Source organism: Stenella coeruleoalba, assembly GCF_951394435.1.
Source record: "Stenella coeruleoalba genome assembly, chromosome: 11".
Taxonomy (NCBI): domain Eukaryota; kingdom Metazoa; phylum Chordata; class Mammalia; order Artiodactyla; family Delphinidae; genus Stenella; species Stenella coeruleoalba.
In genome coordinates this window covers 61,284,472-61,309,672 of record NC_137157.1, presented here as the reverse complement: position 1 = coordinate 61,309,672, position 25,201 = coordinate 61,284,472, and the positions used below count along the sequence as shown (strand labels likewise).

The window sequence follows — 25,201 nt, the reverse complement described above, 5'->3', positions numbered from 1 at the left end:
TATTGGGCTGTGCCCGGTCTTAGTTTCAGCACTTGGATCTTTAGTTGTGGCATGCGAACTCTTAGTTGCGGCATGCATGTGGGACCTAGTTCCCCAACCAGGGATTGAACCCAGGCCCCCTGTATTGGGAGCGTGGAGTCTTACCCACTGGACCACCAGGGAAGTCCCCAGGCATCACTATTTTTAAAACTCCTCAAGTGATTACACTGTGCAGCCAATGTTGAGAACTACTGTTTCAGGCCTTTCTATGCATTACTTACATATATGTAAGCAGCCAACTGTGCCCGGGTGCACACACACACGTGATATATATATTACATTGAGTTTTTCTTCTCAATTAACAACATTTCTCAGAGATATTTTCAGAGCAATCCATATGGATCTATCCTTTTTTTTGGCCATGCTGCACGGTATGTGGGATCTTAGTTCCCCGACCAGGGATCGAACCCGTGCCCCCTGCAGTGGACGTGTGGAACCCTAACCACTGGACTGCCAGGGAATTCCCCTATCTTTTTTTTTTTTTTTAAATGACGGCAAAATCTACACGTGCATATTTTCCCAAGCCCTTCCTCTACTGATGAACATTTAAGTGGTTTCTAAATTTTTTTACTAATACAAATAACACTGCAAAGTTATACACAGTATATCTTTGTTCACATATGCAAGTGCTGTTTTGGGAAAGATTTCTAAAATCAGAATTTCTGGATTAATGTGTATGTACATTTGTTATTTTGATAGACACTGTCAAAATGCTTTCCAAAAATACTAATTTACATTCTTCCAACAGTGTAAGCATTTAATATTACTAGTGTTTAATTTTTGTTAAGCTGATGGTCCAGAGTAATATTGATATTTCATTATTTTTTTTAAATATATTTATTTATTTTTGGCTGCGTTGGGCCTTCGTTGTTGCGCGTGGGCTTTCTCTAGTTGTGGCGAGCGGGGGCTACTCTTCGTTGCCGTGCGTGGGCTTCTCATTGCGGTGGCTTCTCTTGCTGCAGAGCACGGGTTCTAGGCGTGCGAGCTTCAGTAGTTGTGGCACGTGGGCCCAAAAGTTGTGGCTCACGGGCTGTAGAGCGCAGGCTCAGTAGTTGTGGCGCACAGGCTTAGTTGCTCTGCGGCGTGTGGGATCTTCCCAGACCAGGGCTCGAACCCGTGTCCCCTGCATTGGCAGGCGGATTCTTAACCACTGTGCCACCAGGGAAGTCCCCATTAATTTGTCTTTTCCTGCTTACTTGTGAGATGAAGTATCTTTTCATATATTTATTTTGGCCATTTGTATTTCTTCTATGAATTAATTACCATGTCTTTTGCCCATTTTCCTATTAGGTTGATTTTTAATTATGATTAGAGGAAATTTTATTTCCAATAATATGACTGGCTAGACTCTGGACTAATCTTTCGGAGTAAAACAGTAAAAATGCAAGTTAAAATACAAATTATTTTAAAAGCATTGAAGAGTTGGCCAGATAGCAAGAATTTATTAGGTTAAAATCTAAGGGAAGGCAGAAACTCAGGGAAACAGAACAAAGAATATACTTTAGCTTGAGCTGTTGAATTAGGCAAACTTGAGCTTCAATTTCCATAGCCTTTATATCTGACAGAATCAAGGTGAGGAATTTCATAGACGATTTCTGTAAAAAGCTAGGAGTCCAGGGCTTCCCTGGTGGTGCAGTGGTTGAGAGTCCACCTGCCGATGCAGGGGACATGGGTTCGTGCCCCGGTCCGGGAAGATCCCACGTGCCACGGAGCGGCTGGGCCCATGAGCCATGGCCGCTGAGCCTGCGCGTCCGGAGCCTATGCTCCGCAGCAGGAGAGGCCACAACAGTGAGAGGCCCGCATACCGCAAAAAAAATTAAAAAAAAGAAAAAAGAAAACTACAGCCTGGTTGATTTCACTGGGAAGAGTAACAAATATTAAGGAACAAATAATCATGATCCCCTCACAGACTCTTCCAGAAAAGAGAGAATGAGAGAATACTTCTCAACTTACTATATGAGCCTATTTTATGACTTATTATTTTATGATATCAAAACCTGACAAGGGTGATAAAAAGTGAGAATTAGAGGCCAATTACATCCATGAATATAGGTGCAAAAATCCAAAAGCATTTATAGATAAATTATTAAAATCAATAAGAAAGTTTAGAAAGCTTGTTGCATATAAAATTAATATGCAAAATATATTCTATTCGAATAAAACATAAAATATAAAATAGAATGTAAAAATAATATATAGAAATATAGAATATAGGAATAAGCAGTTAGAAAATATTAATAAAATTAATAAAAGGATACTATTTACCTACCATCAGAATGTATGTAGGAAAAAATCTATCAAAACATGTACAATATAAAATGTTCTATTAGTCAACCACATATCAGTACTTCAACACACACAAAAAGTTGATTTCTCACTCTCATTCACTCAAAACCTGCCATGTGTCTGGATGATTATCCAGGTAGCAATTTGGTAATTCAGGTTGCTTTGATCCTGTGGCTCCACCATCTTGCCACGAGGCATCCTCTGCCATCACCAAGGCAGGAAAAAAGCTGCTGGAGGGTCTTACGTTAGCAAGTGAATGCACAGGCTCAAAAGGGACATTGTCGATTCCACTCACAACCTATTAGACAAATTAACCACACAACGTCTCGCTTAGTTGCAAGAGAGCTGGGGAAGTATAATCCTCCATATGTCTGGAAGAGATAGAAGAATTGAATACGGGTGGGCACAATAAGTCTCTAGCACAGACCTTTAGGGAGAAAACTATAAAATATTGAAGACATTAAAGAAATCTAAATAAACAGAAGATAGACCATGTTTAAGGATTAGAAGATTCAATATTACAGAGGTATCAGTTTTCTTTAAATTGATCTACAAATTAAATAGAAGAGTCTCTTATAGGGTCACAGACAGGTGTTCATTGCAAAGCTGGAGTCACCTGAAGGCTCAACTAGGCTGGATGCCTAAGGTGGCTCACTCCCATGATGCTGTTGATGCCGGCTGGAGGCTGGAAACTCAGCTGGGGCTGTCAACTATAGCACCTACAAGCTGGACTTCTCATAGCATGGTGGCTGCATCCTGAGAGGGAATAACTTGAGAGAGTGTCTGGAGAGTGACTTCCAAGGGGGAAGCTGAAAGGTTTTTGGTGATCCAGCTTCAGATGTCACACAGCATCACTTCTGCCATGAGCCCCTAAGACCAGCCAGGTTCAAGGGAAAGGTAAATAGAACACCTCCCAGTAGGAGAAGTGTCAAAGGATTTGTGGCCGTCTTCTGTCTGTCACATTTGACAAACATTCAAAATACCAATAGTTCAAAGGACCAAGAGTAGTCAAGACATTGTTAAAGGAGAAAAAGAAAGTGGGAATACTTGCTTTGGCAGACACCGTGATTCCTTTTAAAGCTTCAGTAATTAGGACAGTGTGATTTGGGCCCAGGTATAGACAAATAAACCAGGTACCTTCTCTGTAGTTCCTTCATCTTTAACATATGGCTTCTGCCTCATGGTCCTAGATGATTGCTTTAGCGCCAGCTATAACGTCTGCAGCCAGAAGGCAAGATGGTGAAGACGAGAAGAACACACTCCCATCGCATTAAAGATACTTCTAGAAACTGAGCATACCATCTGCACTTACAAAGAGTCAGTTTAGGCCAGAGCTTAATCACATAGTCATACTCAATGCAAGGATGGCTAGAAAATGTACTCTCTAGTTGGGTAGCCTGCGTCCAGCGAGAGAATTCTGTTACATACAGTCCACAAACATATGAAGAGATGTGCAACAATATTAGTTATTAGGGAAATGCAAATCAAGACCATAATGAGATACCACTTCACATCCTTCTAACTGGCAAAAATTAGAAGCCTGACAACACAAGAGTGGAAGAAGATGCACAGGGTCTTTTACGTTTACTGGGTTCGGTTATAAATGGTACAAACAATTTGGAAAACAAGTTTGCATTATCTCCTAAAATTGTATAATTAAATGATTTTTGACTCAGCAATTCCACTCCTAGAATACTCTTGCATACACAATCATGCAAGAGCGTTTGATGAGAGGCTGGGCGGACTCAGGCCTGGGGCAGCGTGGACACTCTGGCCCCGGTCCGGTGGCGACGGCAGAGGCCAGAGGAGCTGCAGATTCCGGGGAACTGGAAAATGGCCTGCAGGAGATTGGAGGCAGCTGCACAGGAGCAGGGCTGCCCCCAGGTGAAGGCGAGCACCCTGGAATCCTGGAGCCGGGAGGAGCACGAAGGACAGACAGTGGCCAGGGGAGACCAAGTGTGGGGATTCCTCGGCTCAGCCTTGCTCCAGATGCACTGCGGGGGAATCTGGACATTTTAACCATACAGAGAATTGTTAGAAGATGCAAGTTGAAAAAGGAAGATTCCAACTGTGGTTTGGAACCCTCGTGTGCCAGCAAATGTAAAACTCTCATGGACGGAGGTGGGTGCCCACCTGTTCAAATAGCAGCCCGGTTTGTCCTCTCCGCCAGGTACTCCCATGGGCCTCTGCGCCAGAGCCAGGAGGATCCCATCACTTCAGAAGAGCCTCCACATGTTATTACTCACCAGGCCTCCTTTCAAATGCATCTTGCCTGAGAAGATCAATTGCATTATTTAAAAGTTTAAGAAAATTCAGTATCAAACATCCTGTGAGGTTTGAGAATCCTGTGGCTTATGGACCCATAACTAGATGTAGCCCTGCTTTATACTTTTCCATTGTTTTACGGATGTATCCAGGGCTATGTACTCTTTTTAAACGAAAAGCCTTATTTTTATATTTAAAATGCACTGTAATCTTCAACTGAATTTTACTAAATGCTAGTACCCAGTCTGTTCTGTGTGAGTCCCTAACTGAAGTTATCAGGCACAGGACCACTTTTATATTAAAATGGAAATTTCTCATTAAAAAAAGAAGAGTGTTTGGGACTTCCCTGGCGGTCCCGTGGTTAAGACTCCGCGTTTCCACTACAGGGGGGCGCGGGTGCGATCCCTAGTCGGGTAACTAAGATCTTGCATACCTCCATGCTGGATCAGAAAAAAAAAAAAGAAGAGTGTTCATAGCTGCACAATTTATAGTGGCAGAAACTTGGAACCCCCCCAAATATCCATCAATAAAGCAGCGTGATAACTGTGGTATATTCACACAATGGAGTGAATATACACATAGCAACAAAGATGCCCGGACTGTAGCACCACACGACAATATGAACGAACCTTAGCAATGTTATTCAGTGATAAAAGTAGACAGCAGAAGGCTACGTACAGCATTTACGTCCTTTAAGCTAAAATACTAGAATTATATATGGGTAATATACATAATATATATGCTTTGAAGGAATACCTAAAGATGCAATAAAACAATATATAAAGGAACAAAACAAAGGGCATGAGATTCAGGATTAGAGCTGCCTTGGGTGGGGAGAGGCAGGGGTTACATTGGGAAAATCACGTAGTGTATTGTCAAGTTCAAGCTTTCATTTGGAGGTGGTATTACGGGTATTTATTGCCGTGTTAACAATAATTAACTAATTAATAAGCTAAATAAAAACAGACTATACAGGCACCAATAATGAGAACGGGGGATTGCGATTAATCTGATCCAGCATATATGAGGTCTAAGAAAGAGAAAGAAAAAATTAACTCTACGTCAACAATAAGCAAAACAAAAACAAAAATATGAGACTTTAATTACAATAGCAAGAAAAACTATAAAGAATCTAGGAATCAACCTAACAATGAATGTATAAGACCTTGCTGGAGAAAATTTAACACTATTGAAGAACATAAAGGAAAACCTGGAAAATGGATCTATACCGTGTTTGTGGAGGAGAAAATTTAACATTGTGAGGCAGTCAACTTTCTCCAAATTAATCTATAAATTCAATGCAATTCCTATCAAAATGCCAGCAAATTTTTTCTAAAGAATTCAACAAACTTATTTGCAATTTTTTTTTTTTTTTGGCCGTGTTGGGTCTTCGTTGCTGCACGCGGGCTTTCTCTAGTTGTGGCGAGCAGGGGCTATTCTTTGTGGCGGTGCACAGGCTTCTCATTGCGGTGGCTTCTCTTGTTGCGGAGCACCAGCTCTAGGCGTGCAGGCTTCAGCAGTTGTGGCACGCGGGCTCAGTAGTTGTGGCACATGGGCTTAGTTGCTCCACGGCATGTGAGATCTTCCCAGACCAGGGCTTGAACCCGTGTCCCCTGCGTTGGCAGGCAGATTCTTGACCACTGCGCCACCAGGGAAGTCCTGCAATTTTATATGAAAGAATAAAAATCAATTTTGAAAAAGAAGATGAAATATGGAGAACTCACCCTATCAGGTAGTCAGACATACTACAAAGCTGGAGTAATAAAATCAGTGTTGCATCAGCACTGGAACAGTCTAGTAAAATGATATAAGAACTCAAACACAACATAAAACACTAAAGAAAATTTGAAGTTTATATATGATAAAGATGATGCTACAAATCAGGGGAAAGAGAATTGTTTAATAGATGGGGTTACTTCACTAGTTGGAGAAAAGACTGGATCTTGTATTAGTCTGTTTGAGCTGCCATAACAAAATACCACAGACTGGGAAGCTTAAACCATAGAAATCTATTTTCTCACTGTTCTGGAGGCTGGAAGTCCAAGATCAAGATGCCAGCAGGGTTGGTTTCTGGTGAGAGCTCTCTCCTTGGCTTGTCGATGGCCTCTTCTCACTGTATCCTCACATGGTCTTTCCACTGTGCTCACACAGGGGTGGGGGAAGGGAGGAGAGAAAAAGAGAAAGACAGCGTGCTCTGGTGTCTCTGCCTTTTCTAAAAGGACAGCAGTCCTATTGGATTAGGGCCCCCATGAACTCACTTAGTCTTAAGTACCTCCATAATATCCTGTCTCCAAATACAGCCACATTGGGGGTTAAGCCTTCCACATAAGAATTGTAGGGGGACACAATTCAGTTCATAACAGCTCTCTTCCTCACACCATATATAAAAGTAAATTCCAGATGGATTAAAAACTAAATATTAAAAATAAAACTGCAAGAGTAATGAGAGATGAAGATCCTTGTGATCTTGGAGTGGGAAATTCTTCTTAAGCAAGGCCCAAAAGCACAAAGTATAAGGAGATTTTTTATGAATTTAACCACATCAAAATTCAGGATTTCTTTCGATGAAGTTCACCACAGATAAAGCTAACAGAAAGGTTTATGCTACAGTTGCCACCTTTAAAACCCATCTGACAATGGGTGTATTATCTAGAATATTAAAAGGAATTCCTGAAAACTCAATAAGAAAAAGACAGGAAATTCTAATAGAACATTGGACCCAGGCTGTGAACAGGTGATTCACAGGAGGGGAAACAAGAACGACTATCAGGTATGTGGAGAGATGCTCACCTTGTTGATAACAAGAAAAATCCAATGTAAGATAGCAATATCCCCTTATAGTTCTGTACCATCAGATTGACAAACATTAGAAGGCCGAATAAGTACAAGGGTTTGTAATGATTTGGGAGACTTTTATGCACTGTTGGTGGGTGCACTGCAAAATAGGGAGCAATCCGACAGTACCTGGTCAATAAGTATGTATGTTCCCTAGGACCTAGCAGTCTCAGAGATGCTCTCTTTCAGGTCTACAACTAGATAGGTACAAGGATGCTCACTGCGGCATTCCTTGCAATGGCATGAAGTTGGAGGCAACATGGGTGTTCATCACTGGAAGAGTAGGTAAGTAAAATGTGGTGGATGCACACTATGGAATTCTATTCAGCAGGAATAAGAGGGAAGAAAGAAAGAGGTTAAAAGGTACACCTCACATATTTTATCAAGAGAGCAAAGATTCACCCATCAGACTGCTGCTTGCATTTCATTGGCCAAAATTGTGTCACCTGGTCACACCAAACTATAATAAAAGGTGACTAGAGAGAAGGGAGGTTATGGACAGGGATTCTATCATCTCATCAGTGATTTCTGACACATAACCTGGTAGATTTCTTCTAACTGCTGCATAGAGTCCATAGTGTGCACTCACCACATTTTACTGTGATGGCTACAGGTACAGCAGTCATCTTGTGACCATGAGGAAAAGTCAAGAGACTCCTAGAGAAGGCCCTGACAACATAGAGTCAACACCAACAGCTTCTTATGCCTGGACTTTTTATCCCGTATGAAGAATAAACCTCTATTTGTTTAAGCCACATGTGTCAGTTAGGGTTCAATTGCAGACAACAGAAATAAATCTGGCTAGTTTAAATGGAGAAGCAGGCTCTAGGTCCTGGAACAACTCCCAGCTTTGGGAGGCATGTGACCTCTGCCTATGATGGGGAAAACAACAGTCACTACTACAGGAAGCTGATGAATCAGGAAGCTGCTCACCAGGACCCTCCTGCATCTGTCATGACCTGTGACAGCAAAACGGATGTCCCATGCTACTTAGTTCTATTCCAGACTTATGCCTCACGCAAGAGCAGGACCTAAACCACAGATTCCTAGCTCACAAGAACCTGGGAGGTGTCATTTTAGCTTTCCAGCTTCTGTAGTTTTGGATGGATGTTGAACTGCCAGAATGTGGCAGCCACCAACACCACTGAGGTCAGCTTTTGGTTACTTACAACCAAAGGCACTCATGACTGGCGCGCTGCACAGAACGCAACAAGGCCAGATCCCAAAAACATAACGCTGAGTAAAAGGAACAAACACGATGAGCTCTGTAGCACAATCTAAGGTGTTACTTAAGACGGACACAAATCAACACTACCTTTTTCAATGAAGTGTACATTTTCAAGGATATATGTGTCAATTGGTAAAGGAAAGGAGGAGGATGGGCTGTGGGGATCAGGGATGAAAGAGATAAAGAGATAAACCAAATGAAGTAAAAGAAAGAGATAAACCAAATGAAGTAAAATAAAACAAGAGAGCGATCTTGTACAGTCTGATAGTGGGAGTGATATAAATAGAGAAATATGATTGGCTCCATTTTCTACACCTGAGGTCCAAACCCAATTCATTAAGTTTGATATTTAATAGTAATTTAACTTAAAGAATACTTTAATAATAATTTATTAATTTAATAAATAATTGTAAATAAATGGTTTAATTTAAATGATTTATTTAAGTATTAACACAATTTAAATATTTCATATTTAATATACCACACCAGATTAATCCATTAAACTTAATATATCTTGATTTTTGTACCCCTAATTAAGCAATTCTTTATACTTTAATTTTCCCAGAACCTCAAAAAATAGATTCAGGTGACCCCTGGCACCCCACCTCCGTCCCAGTCCCTATTTAGTGAGATGTCTTCACCTGCACTCTCTCCCACCCCACCCCCACCCCCTCACCAAGCCCTGCTCCACCAAGGAGGAAGGGACTTCAGCTTTGGGGGCCGAGTTCCGAAACCTGGCAACGCTTCCATGGTCGAAGGGTCTGGTTCTACGGCAGCTAGTCTCCCCAGAAGGCCGAAGGTGAGCGCGTCGGCAGAGAGGCGGGTCTTACTCTCAGAGCCGCCTCCGCGGGGGAGGAGCCGCCCTGACTCGGGCCCCGCCCACCCCGGCCAGGCTCTTGGGGCGCGTGTTGGTCGGCTTGGAGAGGAGAGCAGCGTCCCCGCCCGCCCCCCGATCCCTAACAAGCCCGGCTTGATCCGGCTCAGCCCCGAGGTGTCTGAGGCAGCTTTTTCTGTTAAGTCGCGCCATCTGTTACCTGCGTTGCTTCCTGGGGCTGTTAGTCCACCTCGAGACACTCCAGAGACCCGGTGTGTGTGCTCCCAGGAGTCTGGGGGGATGCTGTGGGCTCCAGGCTGGGCCCCAGCAATGACTGCCTCCTAGGGACCCTCCAAACCCCAGGTAAGGTCCCATGGGAAAGAGAAGACCGCCTCTCTTCCTTGACTCTCGCTAGGACCCTCACTTGCAGTGAACGACTTCGGCCCTCTTAGGGCTCTTGCCCTTCGGCCTCCCTGCCAGGGGCTTGTCCTCTCTCCAAGGTGGATGCGACGGGAGACTCCAGCGGGCAAAAGCTCTCCCCAGGGCCAGCTGCTGGGACCCCTCCCGGAATCCAGGGAGACTGTTCCCTTCATTCTGTGTTATAGATGCCAACTGCGTGAGGAGGGGAGACTCACCTTCTTGCCCCCAGGATGGAAGAGGAGGAACTGACACTGCAGAAGGGAGGGCTGGACGTTGCTGAGACCCTGTCCTGCCCCGACCACGAGACCTTTACCCCAAGCTGCGTGCTGGGCGCCCTGTACTGGGCCTGTTTCCACAATGACACTGCCCAGCTCCAAGCCATGCTGGACGATGGGGTCTCCCCAGAGGAGGCCACCCAGGTGGACAGCAATGGGAGGGTGAGCTACCCTGGGTGCTTCACAGGCCAGCAGGGGGCGCTCTGTGTCCTCACCACGCCACACTCGTCCTTAGAGAGTCTCAGGGTCAACAGCCACAGCCTGGGTCCTCAGGAGGAAGGGAGTGGGTGAGAGTGGGTCTTCACAGGGGCTGGAGCATCTCTGGGACAGTTGTGGGGTAGAAGGCACAGGGCCCCCGCAAGGAGCTCATGGAGGAAAGCACCGGGGCTGAGCTGTCCCTCCCCCAGACAGGCCTCATGGTCGCATGCTACCACGGCTTCCAAAGTGTTGTGGCCCTGCTCAGCCGCTGTCCTTTCCTGGATGTGAACCAGCAGGACAAAGAAGGAGACACAGCCCTCATGCTGGCTGCCCAAGCAGGTGAGAGGCTGCTAACCCCACCCTTTACCAAACCCCATCACCCCCCCCACCCCAGACCCGGCCACAGTCCCACACTCTTTGCACCGACGTTCTCCCACCCCAGATGCTGCCTTGTTGGGGGGAGGGTGGGTTTGGGGCTTTGTCATCCCTTTCTTGGGTAGCTAAGCTCTGCCCTTGGTGCCCTGCAGGCCATGTGCCTCTGGTGAGTCTCCTGATCAACTACTATGCTGGCCTTGACCTGGAGCGCCGGGACCAGCGGGGGCTCACTGCGCTGATGAAGGCCGCCATGCGGGACCGCTCTGAATGCGTGGCTGCCCTCCTCATGGCAGGTGCATGGGGCCTGAACCAGGATGTGTGGTCTCCAGTCCCTCCCCCACGCCTCCCCACCAGACACTAAATCAGCTGTCATAGTTGCAATGAGGAGAGAGGTGGAGATGGAAGATCAATCCAGGCTGACTTCCTGGAGGAGGGGAGTGTGCTGGCGCTTCTCACAAGCAACAAAGTCCAGCTATTGATAGCTCTATTTGCATTGCGAATGGCGGTCCCAGAAAAGAAAGCTTGGGAGGATAACCTAGACCAGCTGGAGAACCTAATACAAAGAAGGCTGGTAACTGGAACCAGACTCCTAAGTTCTCATCCCGGCTCTGCCCCCAGCTGAGTGACCGTGGGCAAACAGCTTCCCTCTCTGGGTCTCACCAGTGTAAGATGAGAGTGATGGCTTTCTCTGGGTTGATTTCCAGCTCTGACGAGCCAGGGTTCCAGAAATGCAGTGATGGGTAGTTGAGACGTGTGGCCGTGTAGAGTTGTTCTGGGGTGAAGTCCACACTGTCTGTGGAGTCTCGGGCCCTCATTACTCCCTGAGGTGGGGCTGCCCTCTGTTGTTCACTCTGGGGGACCCCAGCCTCCAGCTTTTCCCTTTCCCATCCCGTCACACTGGGTTTGGGGTGAGAAGGGAGGAAGCTCTACACTCCCTCCTTTGTCTCAGAGTGACTGCCACTCCCCTGGCGCCCAGGATTAGGGGTGTGTGGTGGTGCAGAGAAGAACCAGGAGTGGGAACCATGAGAATCCCCGCTCCACCTGCTCTGGAGGGTACAGCTCGCTCCCCACCCATCCTGGGCAAACGTCACACCAGCCCTCTGGTCAGTGCCTTGGCTCAGGAGGTCTCTTCTTCTCCAGCTTTGGAGATACCCCGCCCCCCCCGACACACACACAGTAGGTCTCTGTGAAGTCTTTTCCCCTCGCTGGACTCCAATTTCTCTATCAGTCCTAAACCGGAAGTTGGGATCTGGGACTGGGACTGTCTCTGGGCTGTAGCCACAGAGGGGCCCCAGCTTCCAGCTGCAACAGGACGGGACTCTGTGGCTTTGCATGTAACCCCAATCAGTCCTGCTGCTAAAGAATCTGCCCTTCTGCAAGTCACCAATCCCTGTCCTACCCCATGTCACCCCGTCCCTGTCCCCAGGTGCCGACCTGACTGCAGTGGATCCTGTCAGGGGCAAGACAGCCCTGGAGTGGGCATTTCTGACCGACAGCTTCGACACGGTGCAAAGGATCCAGCAGCTGCTGCGGCGGCCCCAAGTGGAGCAGCTCAGCCATCATTACCAGCCTGAGTGGCCAGCCTTGCCCGGGCTTGTGGCACAGGCCCAGGCTCAGGCCGCCCCGTCTTTCCTAGAACGACTTCAGGCCACCTTGAGCCTCCCCTTCGCGCAGTCTCCTCAGGAGGGGGGTGTCCTGGACCACCTTGTGACCGTCACGACCAGCCTGGCGAGTCCTTTCCTCACCACTGCCTGCCACACCCTGTGCCCTGACCACCCACCTGCACTGGGCACTCGAAGCAAGTCTGTGCCAGAGCTGCTAGGCACTGCCCCGCCCCCTCCCCCAGTACCCCAACTCCCCCAGGAAGTCCCTGGCCCCCGGGTCTTCATCCCCTACCAGAGCCCTCAGGGTGTACTGAGCATGTGCCATCAGTGGCTCCAGCCCAGAGATAGTACCAGCCCCAGGCCCCGAGCCCCTAAGATCCTCCTCTCCAAGGCACCCTCATCTGGCGTTCAGTGGAAGCCAGAGCCCAGGTCTGCAGGGAATCGAAGGCTGTCCCTTCCTGTCTGGAGATACCAGGAGCTCAGGATGGAGAGGAGGAGGCAGGAGGAGGCCAGGCTGGCCCAGAGCCAGGGGACGAAGGGATAGGCCGGGCTGGGACTAGGTAATCAGGCCCCTCCCTGAGGCTCCTTTGCCCTCTAGAGCCCCTTCTGCCTTCCCATCCACCTCTGTCTAAGTGACTGTACTCTCAGCCTGTGTACAAGGTTATTCATACAGCATTGTTTGCAACAGTAAAAGGGTGGAAACAGCCTAGGTGTCCATCAAAAGGGGACTGGCTAAATTGATTCTGAGTGTAAATACTGCACACCCGTATGATGTATTCTATACAGTGGCAAAACAAGAGTAAGGAAGCTCTTTATGTTCTCATGTGAAACTATCTTCAAGATGTATTAAGTGAAAAAAAACCCCAAACAAGGGGTGGAACAGTGTGTATGGCATGCTACTATCTGTCAAAGTACAATCTGCACCAAGATAAACTCGACTAATACAGATATGTAGTGAGTACCAAGATTTATTAACTACTTAATGAGCAAACCAGCCGGATGGATCAAAGGAAGAAATGAAAAACTATTATAGACATTCAGGGGAAAAAAGAATGCTTGAATAAGATTGCAAAGATAGATACAAAAATATCAATTCCTACCTGGCAATAAAACCATAACTGTTTTTTTTTCTTACCAGACAAAAATAATTTGCTATTTATCAATCTTCTACAAGTTAACCTCTTAACTTTACAGTCTGCGCACTAATCAATAGTAAATCGTATAGCAAACTTAGTTACTTCCCCTGAATGACCCATAGGTGGGGTTATTAGCCAATGATCTAAAATATCTTTGAAAGGGCACTCAGTGATTTTTTGGTGTGCCTTATTTACAAGTTTTGGGTATTTTTTCTTAACATATTTGTTGCATAGATATGTTTGCTTGCTTATTTGTGATAATGAAAGCAACCACTTGTAAGGTGCTTACTATATTCATTAATACATTTAACTCTCCCAATAATCCAATGGGGATTTTATCTTTGAGGACACAGGGTACAGAGAGGGTTAGGAATTGCCCAGGTTCACACAGCTAGAAACGGACAGAGATCAAGATTGAGAGCCAGCCATTCCAGTTGTAGGGGCCAGACTCTTAACACCAAGCCATGCTGCCTCACAGCCCCTTTCTGGAAAGAGACATGACAGTATTTTAGGGAAGAACACTGAGCAGCTGATGAAGGGTGGGAGGGAGACTTTTCACTAAGTATCTTCTTGAAACTTTAGGCCTTTTTAAAAAATAAACTGAATTTTTTCAAACAGTCGTAGATTTACAGAAAAGTTGTGAAGGTCATGCAGAGAGTCTGCATGTACCCCATACCCAGTGTCCTCTTTTATTAACATGAGTGTAGTACATTTGTTACAATTAATGAACGAATGTTAATACATTACTATTAATAAAATTCATTCTTAATTCAGGTTTCCTTAGTTTTTTCCTAATATCCTTTTTCTGTCTAGAATTCCTTTCAGGACACCACATTACATTTAGTCATCATGTTTCCATAGATTCCTCTCGAATGTGACAGTTTTCTCAGGTTTTCCTTGTTTCTGATGACCTAGACAGTTTTGAGGAGGGTTGGTCAGATATTTTGTAGACTGTCCCTCAGGTGGGATTTGTCTGATGTTTTTCTGAAGAGATGAGGGTTATGGGTTTTGGGGAGGAAGATGTACCATTCTCCTCACATCATATTCAGGGTACCTCCTACGCACATGACTTGATCACCTGGCTGAGGTGGTGTTTGTCAGGTTTCTCCACTGTTATGTTCCTCTTTTTACCCCCTTTCTATATTGCACTCTTCAGAAGGAAGTCATTATATGAAGCCCACACTTAAGGAGTGGGCAGTTATACTTCGTCTCCTTGGGGGTGGAGTCTCTACATAAATTATTTGGAATTCTGTACAGAATGCTTCAACTTTTTAGTCAAGTATTACCAAATTTTGAAAGACTTGAAAATAAATCTGCTCTTGTGTCCATCAAAAGATGAATGCATAAAGAAGATGTGTTATATATATACATATACACACACACAATGGAATACTACTCGGCCATAAAAATAAAATTTTGCCATTTGCAACAACATGGACGGACTTGGAGGGCATTATGCTAAGTGAGATAAATCAGACAGAGAAAGACAAACACTGCATGATATCACTTACTTGTGGAATCTTAAAAAGTAAAACAAACTAGTGAATATAACAAAAAAGAAACAGACTCACAGATATAGAGAAAAAACTAGTGGCTACCTGTGGGGAGAGGGAAGGCGGAGGAGCAAGATAGGGTTAGGGGATTAAGAGGTACATACTACCATGTATAAAATAAATAAGGGCTTCCCTGGTGGCGCAGTGGTTGGGAGTCCGCCTGCCGATGCAGGGGACACGGGTTTGTGCCCCGGTCCGGGAGGATCCCACATGCCGCGGAGCGGCTGGGCCCGTGAGCCATGGCCGCTGAGCCTGCGCGTCCGGAGCCTGTGCTCCGCAACGGGAGAGGCCACAGCAGTGAGAGGCCCATGTACCGCAAAACAAAAACAAAAACAAAACAAAACAAAAAAAATAAATAAGCTACAAGGATATATTGTACAACACAGGGAATATAGCCAGTACTTTATAATAACTGTAAATGGGATATAACCTTTAAAATTGTGGATTACTATGTCCTACAACTGAAATTGATATAATATTGTAATCAACTATACCTCAGTTAAAAATAAATAAGTAAAACACATCTGTTCTTTGAATAGAGGAAAACATACACACACACACACACACACACACTGAGGTGACAATGATATTAGGGTTAGATAGTGTGTGGTTTCCCCCAGAGGGTTCTGAAGGCAACTGTGGTGAACCAGAATGGGTTCAAGGTTAACTTTGCCATTTCCTACCTGTGTGATCCTGAATAAGACACTTAAGTTTCCCTTGCCTCCTTTCTCATCTGTTAACTGGGGGCAAACAGGGTTATTGGAAAGACCCACTAACTAATGTGGGTAAAAAGGCCCTGTAAACCGTTGAGTGCTGTCGAGAGGTGAGGAGCTCTGGGAGGGCCCTGGGGCGCCGAGTTTGACCGAGTTGCTTCCGAACCTCTGGGATGGAGCTAGAGTTCCTTCCTCCCCACCCACTGCTGAAATCAGAGCACGCGAAGCCAGCCCTGGCCCTGGGCATTGCAGCCAGGTAAAGAAGCTCCATCTCCAGGCTTGGAACAGCATGGAAGTTACATGCTTCAGCCTGAGAGTTGGCCTGGGACCTTGGGCGAGTTACTGGACCTTTCTGAGCCTCAAGGCTCTTATATGTAGAGTGGAGTGTCACCAAAGGGCTGTTGTGGGAATTAATTGAGCTAATGCAGCACTCCGCACTGTGCCTGGCCTTAATGTCATCATTATCCTATGTAATCCTCACGACCTTCCTCGTTTACAGCTGAGGAAACTGAGGCTATGAGGTTAAGGTACTTGCCCAAGGTCACCAGCTGGTAAGTGGCTAAGTGGTACTTGGAGTTCAAGTCTGTCGGACTCTGAAGCCCGTGTCCGTTCCGTGGCAGCATGCCCGGACTCCGCCCACAGCCTAGGCTCCCTGGTTCTCGGAACCTCTCCCTCCCACTTCCAACCAGTTTGAGTTTTACAAGGGTGCAGGGGTGACCATGGCACCGTCAGGGCCAGAGAACGATCCCTCTGCGGCTCTCCCTCCAGGCTCGCTGGCTTGGGGTAGATCTGGGCTGGCAGGTGGTAACGCCTTGTCCATGGGTCAGACAACAGTTTCCAGCAGAGGGAGCCTCTCCACCTTGGAGAAGACCCACCCCTCCATTCCTGACCATCTCCAGGGCCACTAGAGTCCTAGGCCGAGCCATCTCTCTCTCCCTCTAACAGCTCCTGACAGCCTTTCAGGCCACCAGCAAGGAAAGAAGTCTAGTGGGCTGCCCTAGTCCACGTGTCCACTAGCACCCCCAGCCTGGCTCCTGCGGCTTCCAAACTGAGGCCCTGTCAGCAGGCCAAGGAACCCAGGACAAGGTCCCTGGTGGTGAAGAGCACAGGCCACGTCAAAGCCGCTCTGCTACGGCCCACAGACGTGGGTTTGAATCCTGACCCTGCCTCTTATCTCTGTGACCAGGTCCCCTCCCAGCCTCGGTCTCCTCCTCTGTAACATCTAATGGTGATAATATTTAATCGCTACTTCCCAGAGTTGTTGTGCGGCCTGAACAGCGGGAGGCCTGCGAGGCACGGAGCACCGCCTGGCTCACGGTCACCCGGTAAACAGCAGCTTTTGTTACTGTGCTGGGCGGCAACGGGTAAGGAAACGACCAAGGGGGCAGTTCCGCGGAGGAGGCCAGCGGACGTGTCCTTGGAACCCCATGGCCTCCCCTGTGATTCTACGATATTATTCTGGTGGCCCCTGAAGTGAAAACACACACTTATCCCGGACAGCCTTCTCAGGCCGGCTCCCACTCAGCTCTGCAGCCCAGCGCCCCCAAGCCCGGCCCACTCCCCATTACCATAGCGCTGATGGTACCTGGCAGACAGGGGCTCCTACAGAGGGGACTGCAAGGTTGGCTGTCCTGACGCACGCTGGGATGTCAGCCAGGCTGTGGGGACTCCTAGGGAACCCTCCCCTCACTCCTGCGAGGGCAGAAACCGTGTCTGTCTCCCTAAGCCCTCTAGGTCTGTGCCGGACCCATACAGGCTCAATAAAGAAAAGAACAGAGTTCAGGCTCCACCAAGGTCTGGGATGCTTAGAGAGGCCATTAGCATCTCCCTCTTCTTTTTAGGGGCTGCCCTGGTTCCAGGAGTGGCAGTGACCCTGGCTATTCCATTCTAGGAAACACCTATTGGGTCAAGAGAAGGCAAGGGAGTACCTATATGTGGGGAGGACAGAAGGACAAGCGGGAGCTCATTTGTGTGTGTCCCCTTTTTCCCAAACTGGGGCATCTTGACAGGATTCCCTCCTCTCTGGCAGTCATACTTTCCAAATGGTTGCAAACATCTATGTACCTTCCATCACACCAGCCACCAGGCCAGCCGTGCCTCTCCTCCTCAGAGGGACCACGGCTTCTCATGGTTAAGGAAGATAACTGCGTTTGAAGGGAGGACTTGAGGACAAGGCTTGGGGTTGGATGGACTCTGTAACATCCCTCAGAGTCACACAGGCAACGTCACATGCGGACACAGGGTCAGCCAGGGGCCCTAGGGGCCTGCAGGCTCACAGGCACAGAAGTACACACAGGCCCACTGGTCCACACACTTCTAGTCCCATACAGAGAGGCCAGCCATACAAGCACATATAAACACACCCCATCACACAGGTGCACAAACACACAGGTTCACTGACAAAGGAAAAAATAAAGACAGGGTCCCCCCACTCCCTGAGGTTCCCGGCCCCTCCCCTGCCCTTCCTATCCCCTGTGCCCCCAGCACGTTGCAGTCCCCTGTCCAACCGGCTCCACACATAGTCTGTATGACGGTGGTCGAGGCTGCAGAGTCTGTCTAAACGTTGGGAGCAGCAGTTAGGGGGTTGAGGGAGCGCCAAGCCTGACCCTCGGGTCCTCCCCACAGACCTAGGTATCATCCGTAACTATGAAATCCATGGTCCCTCTCAGGGAAAGGAGAGAGGTGGTGGGGACTTCCCTGGTGGTCCAGTGGTAAAGAATCCACCTTCCAATGCAGGGGACGTGTGTTCGATCCCTGGCCGGGGAACTAATATCCTACATGCTGCAGGGCAACTAAGCCCATGCGCCACAACTATTGACCTCGCACGCCTCAACTACAGAGCCCACATGCCCTGGAGCCTGCGCACCACAACTAGAGAGAGAAAACCCACACGCCACAGCTAGAGAGTAGCCTGCGATCTGCAAAGAAGAGCCCACGCGCCGCAGCAAAAAAGATCCCTCGTGCCTCAGTGAGGATCCCGCATGCCTGAACAAGGATCCCGCATGTTACAAAGAACCGCCACAGCGAAAGAAAGAAAGAAAAGAAAGAAAGAAAGAAAGAAAGAAAGAAAGAAAGAAAGAAAGAAAGAAAGAAAGGAAGGAAGGAAGGAAGGAAGGAAGGAAGGAGAGAGGTGGGCAGCTAAAGCCTAAATCCTTCTTTGTGGTTGTTTCCTCCGGACCAAGCTTGGCTACCCCCCATCCCCTACATCCTACATCTGTGATTTGCCCTTGGGGACAAGGGGCAGAGGCCTGCAGATGAGGGAGTCTTGGAGACAAGAGCTCGCTGAGAGCCCTCAGTGCCAGGCCCCCTGGCGCTGGGAAGGGCAGAGCCTAGGCACGGATGCTGGAGGGGTAGGAAAGGGGCAGGATTTGTGGCATTTCCCTTCCAGCTGGAAACAAAGGCACATTCCTGTGTCCAGCTCCAGCAATCTGGTCCCACCCACCCGAGTGGCTGGAGCTGAAGGAAATCCCGCTGGCCTCTGGCCTCACCCGGCCACTCAGCCTCTCTTTCAAACAATGTCTGTCCCAGCCGGGGCCATTACCAGCTCTCAAATCCTGGGGACCCCCTCCTTGTCCAAATAACAAGCCCTCTCCATTGGGGATGGTTCCTTTAACTCCTCAGACTCTCTCCTCAAGCAGCAAGGGTCCCTGCAGTACCACCCAAGAGACTGCCAGGCCCTGCTCGTGCTTAAAGTGGGCAAAAGTCTTGATGCCCCTGGGAACTCCTGTGACATCCAAAACGCTCAGCCAGACCCTCAGCACATCTTCAAGTCCTGAGATTCAGTGGAGCATCCCCCCAAAACAAGATCATTCACCTCAGCTAGTGGACACATCTTCCTTTATTGCAGCAAAATGGCAACTCTAGGGAAGAGTGGAGGTACCACGCTTCTGACTTGGTGAAGAGTCAAGAGATACTGTGTGATACCAACAGAACAGGAACTGAAGGTATATTATTAAATTTACAAAAGAACAACATATGATCAATAATTAGAAGGGAGAGAACCTAAATGACCCAAATTCCGAAGCTTTTAAATCTAGAGATAGGGCTTCCCTGGTGGCACAGTGGTTGAGAGTCCGCCTGCCGATGCAGGGGACACGGGTTCGTGCCCTGGTCCGGGAGGATCCCACATGCCGCGGAGTGGCTGGGCCCGTGAGCCATGGCCGCTGAGCCTGCACGTCCGGAGCCTGTGCTCCGCAACGGGAGAGGCCACAGCAGTGAGAGGCCCGTGTACCGCAAAAAAATAAATAAATAAATCTAGCGATAGCAGAAAGACAAATACTGCATGGGATCCCGTACACGTGGAATCTAAAAACAAGTCAGACTCATAGAAACTGAGAGTAGAAAAGTGCTTGCCAGAGGCCGAGGGGTGAAGAAACAGGGATAGGTTGGTAAAGGGTACAAACTTTCAGCTGTAAGGTGAATAAGGTCTGAGGATCTAACATATAACATGGTGACTATGAAACTGAGTCCCCCTAAAACCGAGTTCCCTTACCAAGTTTATGATTAATCTCTTTATCCAAAATTTATTCCCTTTCTGGTCCCCTCTGACCTCAATCCTGTGCTAACTGAACACTAATCAACCAGAGTCAGGTGACTAAAATTGCAGTTGTTGATAACATCGTTCATGACTAAAATTGCGATTATAAATATCACCATTAATGTACAAACCTTAGGCTGTTTCTCTGAGGCAAGATCAGCTAACAGACCCCTAATCCATGCACCAACTAGCCAGAGAATCATAAACCAGAAACATCCTGACTCTCGAAACTACGATTAAGAAATGTCACAGAGGGCTTCCCTGGTGGCGCAGTGGTTGAGAGCCCGCCTGCCGATGCGGGGGACACGGGTTCGTGCCCTGGTCCGGGAAGATCCTACGTGCTGTAGAGCGGCTGGGCCCGTGAGTCATGGCCACTGAGCCTGTGCGTCCGGAGCCTGTGCTCCGCAACGGGAGAGGCCACAACAGTGAGAGGCCTGCGTACCGCCAAAAAAAAAAAAAAAGAAATGTCACAGAAATGTCAGAAGACGATGATTAATCCCAGCCTCTTTGTTCTTCCCCTTAAAAAAACCCCTAACTCAGAGACAATGTGGGAGTGGATCTGAGGCTTGTCTCCTTCTCCTTGACTTGCTGCCCTGCAGTAAATCCTTACTTTGCTGCAAACTCCTGCCGGCAGAGTTGGACTTTCTGCGTGATGGGCCCACAAGCCCTTTGCTCAGTGACAACTATAGTTGATAACACGTGATTGTATAATTGAAATTAGCTGAGAGAGTAGCACTTAAATTTTACTCACCAAAAAAAAAAAGATAAATATGTGGGGTGATGGATGTGTTAATTAACTAGATGGGAAGAATCCTTTCACAATGGATACGTATATCAAATCATCACGATGTACATTTTAAATATCTTTTGGTAAAATCTTGCATCTGTTTAAAAATTGAAGTATAGTTGATTTACAATGTTTATACTTTAAATACCTTACAATTGTGTTTGTCAGTTATACCTCAGTAAAGCTGAAAACAATCTAGAGATAGAAGTGTAAACATATTATCTAGAGTTATAGAGGTAAATGTCAGAGAAATAAATAGCTTTGGGAAGGGGACGGCCCCAGCAAGAGGGTCTGGGGATGGACACAGTCACTTCTCGTTATAAACTCTTCTGCAGAGTTTTAAAGTGTATTTACTCTGTGTGTCTTTAGGATTTCCTGAGTTATTTTCAGAATGGCTGCCTCGTGCCTCCAGGTCCTCTGCAGTGGCTCTGCATTCATCTATACAACAACCCCTCAGAGAGCTATTCATAGAAGAGGCGGTATTTAGGGCTCCTCTCCGAACAGGTAAGGAAACTGAGGCCCCTGTCACATAGGCGAGCCTCCGCCCTCCTGGAGACTCTCAGTTCACGCCCTTCTCCTGCCTCACAGCACAGTCTCCTTCTCTCAAAGCCAGACAGCTGTGAGAGTTTCACAGCTAGAGGAGAATGTTCACAGGTATTTTGCTTTCATTTGGAGAATGTGGTAGAGATGGAATTCGCAGCCCCTTTTTACAGGTATGGAGGGTGAGCCTGGGTGCTCTCCTCCAGCGCTGGGGCCGGTTTGGAGGAGGAGAGTCAGGGCCTCGAGGAGGCCCGTGGGGAGGGGCAATCCACAGGTTGCTGGACTGCCGAGGAGGAGATGGGACTGGGGCAGCTTCTCAACAGAGCCCAGGCCCCCGAGGCATCGTGCGGGCACCGTCTCATCTCAGTCTCCTGCCCTGTAGTGCCATCCCTTTCCTAAGAGCTTCCCCCCTGAGATGAGTCATCCTCAGGGCTCCGGCTGGGCAAGGAGTGGACAAACCCATCTAGGGGACATCCTGGAAGAGCTGGAGAGGAAGAGGAAGGTGACTCAGTGGCTCAAAATGTGGCCTCTGTCTGCCAGCCTCTTCCTGAGGTGCTGGACAGAGCTCTGGCTGCCCTACCCTCCCCAAACATTAGCCGTGGCCAAACTGTCTTTTCACCTGAGCTGTGGTGTCAGGGCCCAGGACCAGGTGGTTTCCTGAATCTTACAGCCAAAGGAGATAACACAAGGCTGGGAAGAACCTTTGGGAGGATCCGGTCTAAGCCAGGCCTGGTTTACTGCTCTTCTCAGGACTCCATGGTAATGGAGTAATGGTGGAAGGGTGCCTCTGGCCTGAGCGGAGGAGACCTAGGGAGGGCACGTCCTCTCCCTGCAGCCCTCAGAGCTGAGACTCTCTCCTCTGTGTTGAACAGATGGATAAATGGAATTCATAGGAATCTGCCCCACTTCTTCCCTGAAGGAGACCCACAGTTCTTCCTCCTTATGTATCCTGTTCTACTGTTTTCATTTGAAAAACTCCCTAGGTTGCCTGATCTAAATCTCCTACTCTCAATTTAAATGGAGCAAAGCCCACCTCACCCTCTGCTAACCGTCCCACCCTCCTTGCTTTGCTTATTTTTAAAAAAATGTTTATTTATTTTCTTTATTTATTTGGGTATTTTTGTTTGTTTTTTATTTTTGGCTGCGATGGGTCTTGCTGCGGCGTGCCAGCTTCTCTCTAGTTGTGGCCTGAGGGTTTTCTCTCTCTAGTTGTGGCACGCAGGTTCCAGGGCGCGTGGGCTCTGTAGTGTGTGGCATGCGGACTCTCTTGTGGAGGCGCGCGAGCTCAGTAGTTGTGGTGCAAGGGCTTAGTTGCCCCGTGGCATGTGGGATCTTAGTTCCCAGACCAGGGATGGAGCCCATATCCCCTGCCTTGGAAGGCCGATTTTTTACCACTGGACCCAGGGAAGTCCCACTCCTTGCTCTTCCTTCCTACTCATCCCAGTGCAGAACTGGCTACATAATTTGTGGGGCCCAGTGCAAAATGCTGGGCCCTTTTTTCAAATATGATTAAGAATTCCAAGATGGTACCAGCAGAGCATTAAACCGAGCGTGGTGTCTGTACAGGTTGGACACCCGCGAAGCCGGCCCTGCCCTAGTATCAAGAGCAATGCTTGAACTCAACATTCATAGCTTGTCCTGAAAGGTCAAGTTGTCCAATCCCCTGCCTTCATGTCACCTGCCTTCCATAGGTGAGAATCTCCTTGAAGTTTCACCCCACATACCTTTCCTAGGATCTCCAGGCCTCTGCTTCACACACTGCTGGGAAATTCTTCTAAATGTCTAAATCTAACTAAGTCTTAGCCCTTTACGCCTGTTTCCTCTTATTCTGTCCTCACTGTATATGGGGAACAGCTGGTCCTTTTGAGTAATTAATTCTTGTAGACTTGGACGCAGTCTGTAATTCCTTTTCCCTTTCCTCATTGGGCTGAGTCTCCAGTGCTTTCTCCAACTCTGTGTCCCTCCTCTGCTGCCTTCCCCAGGTTCTCTGTGTTTTGTGGAAAGCATGGAGTCCACAGGAAGCCCCAAAGCACACCCGTCAGGATCCACAGGGCTCCATGCTCTGGAGAGGTGGGGAGACTCCAGCCCTGAGGAACAGCCAGCCTGCATCGGGCCCCGTCTTCCTCCTCCAAACCCTGCTCTCCTTTTATCTGTTTCATGAACTCTTCCCAGATAAAGTCCCCCATCCCCACGGACTCTCCCCAGCGATGCTCAGTTCTTGTCCATCTCAATGTTTCTGTTCTCAGCGTGTGTTTCAGACGGAATGCTTCCCTTGGGGAAGCACCCCCCCGCTCCTTCCACCTCTCAGGACACAGATCCGTGGGCTGGGATTGGGAAGGGTTTATCCTAAACCACAGCAAGGCATGGGGGAGAGTGGATATGAAAGATGGACACCAGCCACACTCCCAGTTCTGCAGCTAATAGTGTGCTGAAGCGGCCACTATAATCTGAAAGAGCAGATACTGTAATCCCATAGTACTTCCTATTGGCTGCAGGACACAGCTCTGCCCTGACACTGAAATTTGGGTGTGCCTTGGTTCTGGAATTCACAAGGCTCACAAGTTGTGAAGCAGCTGTGGGTGGGGGCTGGGAAGGGTTTCAGCAGAGGAAGTGAGGTCAGTCAACAATTGATGCTCGTCTGAGCCTTTAGTCATTGTCTCCCCCAGCCTCTATTCCTGTCGGAGAGGGTGTGGGGGCCTGGGAGGGATGCCCTGGCCCATCTTACAGAATCCCCATCTTAGAGCAAGACACCTTAGAAGTCTGCTTCTGCTTCTAACACCAACATCTTTCCACCTGGCTCTGAGGCCATCACCTCCCCAACCTTTTCATTTATTAATTTAATTAAATACTGTCATGGAGGTCCTGTGCCAGGCTCAGCCAGCTAGCATCTTTGCTATGAACTGAGATAAGCATCATGTCCCTTCCTTCTCCGGACAACCCTATGAGGCTGGCACTGTTTATTATGCCCATTTAGCAGATGGGGGACTGAGGCACGGAGAGGTGTCACTTGTCTAGGGTTATACAACTGCTCTGGATTCTGACTTCAGAGTCTTTGAGGATAACCTGAGGCTAGGGATGAAGCGGAGTCCTGCCTTCAGGGTGCTCACAGTGGTTGGAGCAAAGCAAGACAACAAGGTCACTGTTCTGAGCCCAGGCAAGGGCATGAGGAGGAAGGGTTTGCTTCTCTCTCCAGGAGAAGCCATTCTGCTCCCCTCCCCAAAGCACCTTGTCCGCCTTGTCCCAGCAGTGTCCTGAGGGAGGATCCCCGTCCCCAGCTCTAAAGCTCCACTTGGTGGGGTGAGGGGCGGCCTCGAAGGGGGCAGTCCACGGCAGTTCCCAGCCTCTCCCTCCATTCTGACCGCCCGTGGTGCAGAAAAGCCATCCCACTGTCACCCCTGACTCAGAGCTGCCCCATCTGGGCCTGTTTACCCTGCGCTGAGCGCTGAGTAGTGAGAGGCTGCGGAGGGGGGCGAAGGGGACGAGGGAGGAGGCTGAAGGATTTGGACAGAGGGGGGAATCCCCGAGGGGGGGGCGGGCGGAGCCAAAATATTTCGCACCCAGCCAGCCCCAAAGTCTGCCCTTGCTTCTGAGCCTTC

At 48.2% G+C, this 25,201-nt stretch overlaps 1 protein-coding gene across 2 annotated transcripts; it reads left to right on the top strand.

Moving 5' to 3' along the window:
- Positions 1-10,569: 10,569 nt before the first annotated feature.
- ANKRD33 (ankyrin repeat domain 33) lies at positions 10,570-13,004 on the top strand (the record flags this gene model as incomplete). Of its 2 annotated transcripts, XM_079938237.1 has the most annotated exons (4): positions 10,579-10,699; positions 10,888-11,028; positions 12,162-12,557; positions 12,752-13,004. In XM_079938237.1, the coding sequence occupies 4 exons, from the start codon at positions 10,579-10,581 to the stop codon at positions 12,901-12,903; spliced, it is 810 nt and encodes a 269-aa protein (XP_079794363.1). In that variant the 3' UTR covers positions 12,904-13,004. The 2 variants fall into 2 exon arrangements, with proteins under 2 accessions (XP_079794362.1, XP_079794363.1); XM_079938236.1 differs by having other exon boundaries at positions 10,570-10,699; positions 12,162-13,004.
- Positions 13,005-25,201: the final 12,197 nt, after the last annotated feature.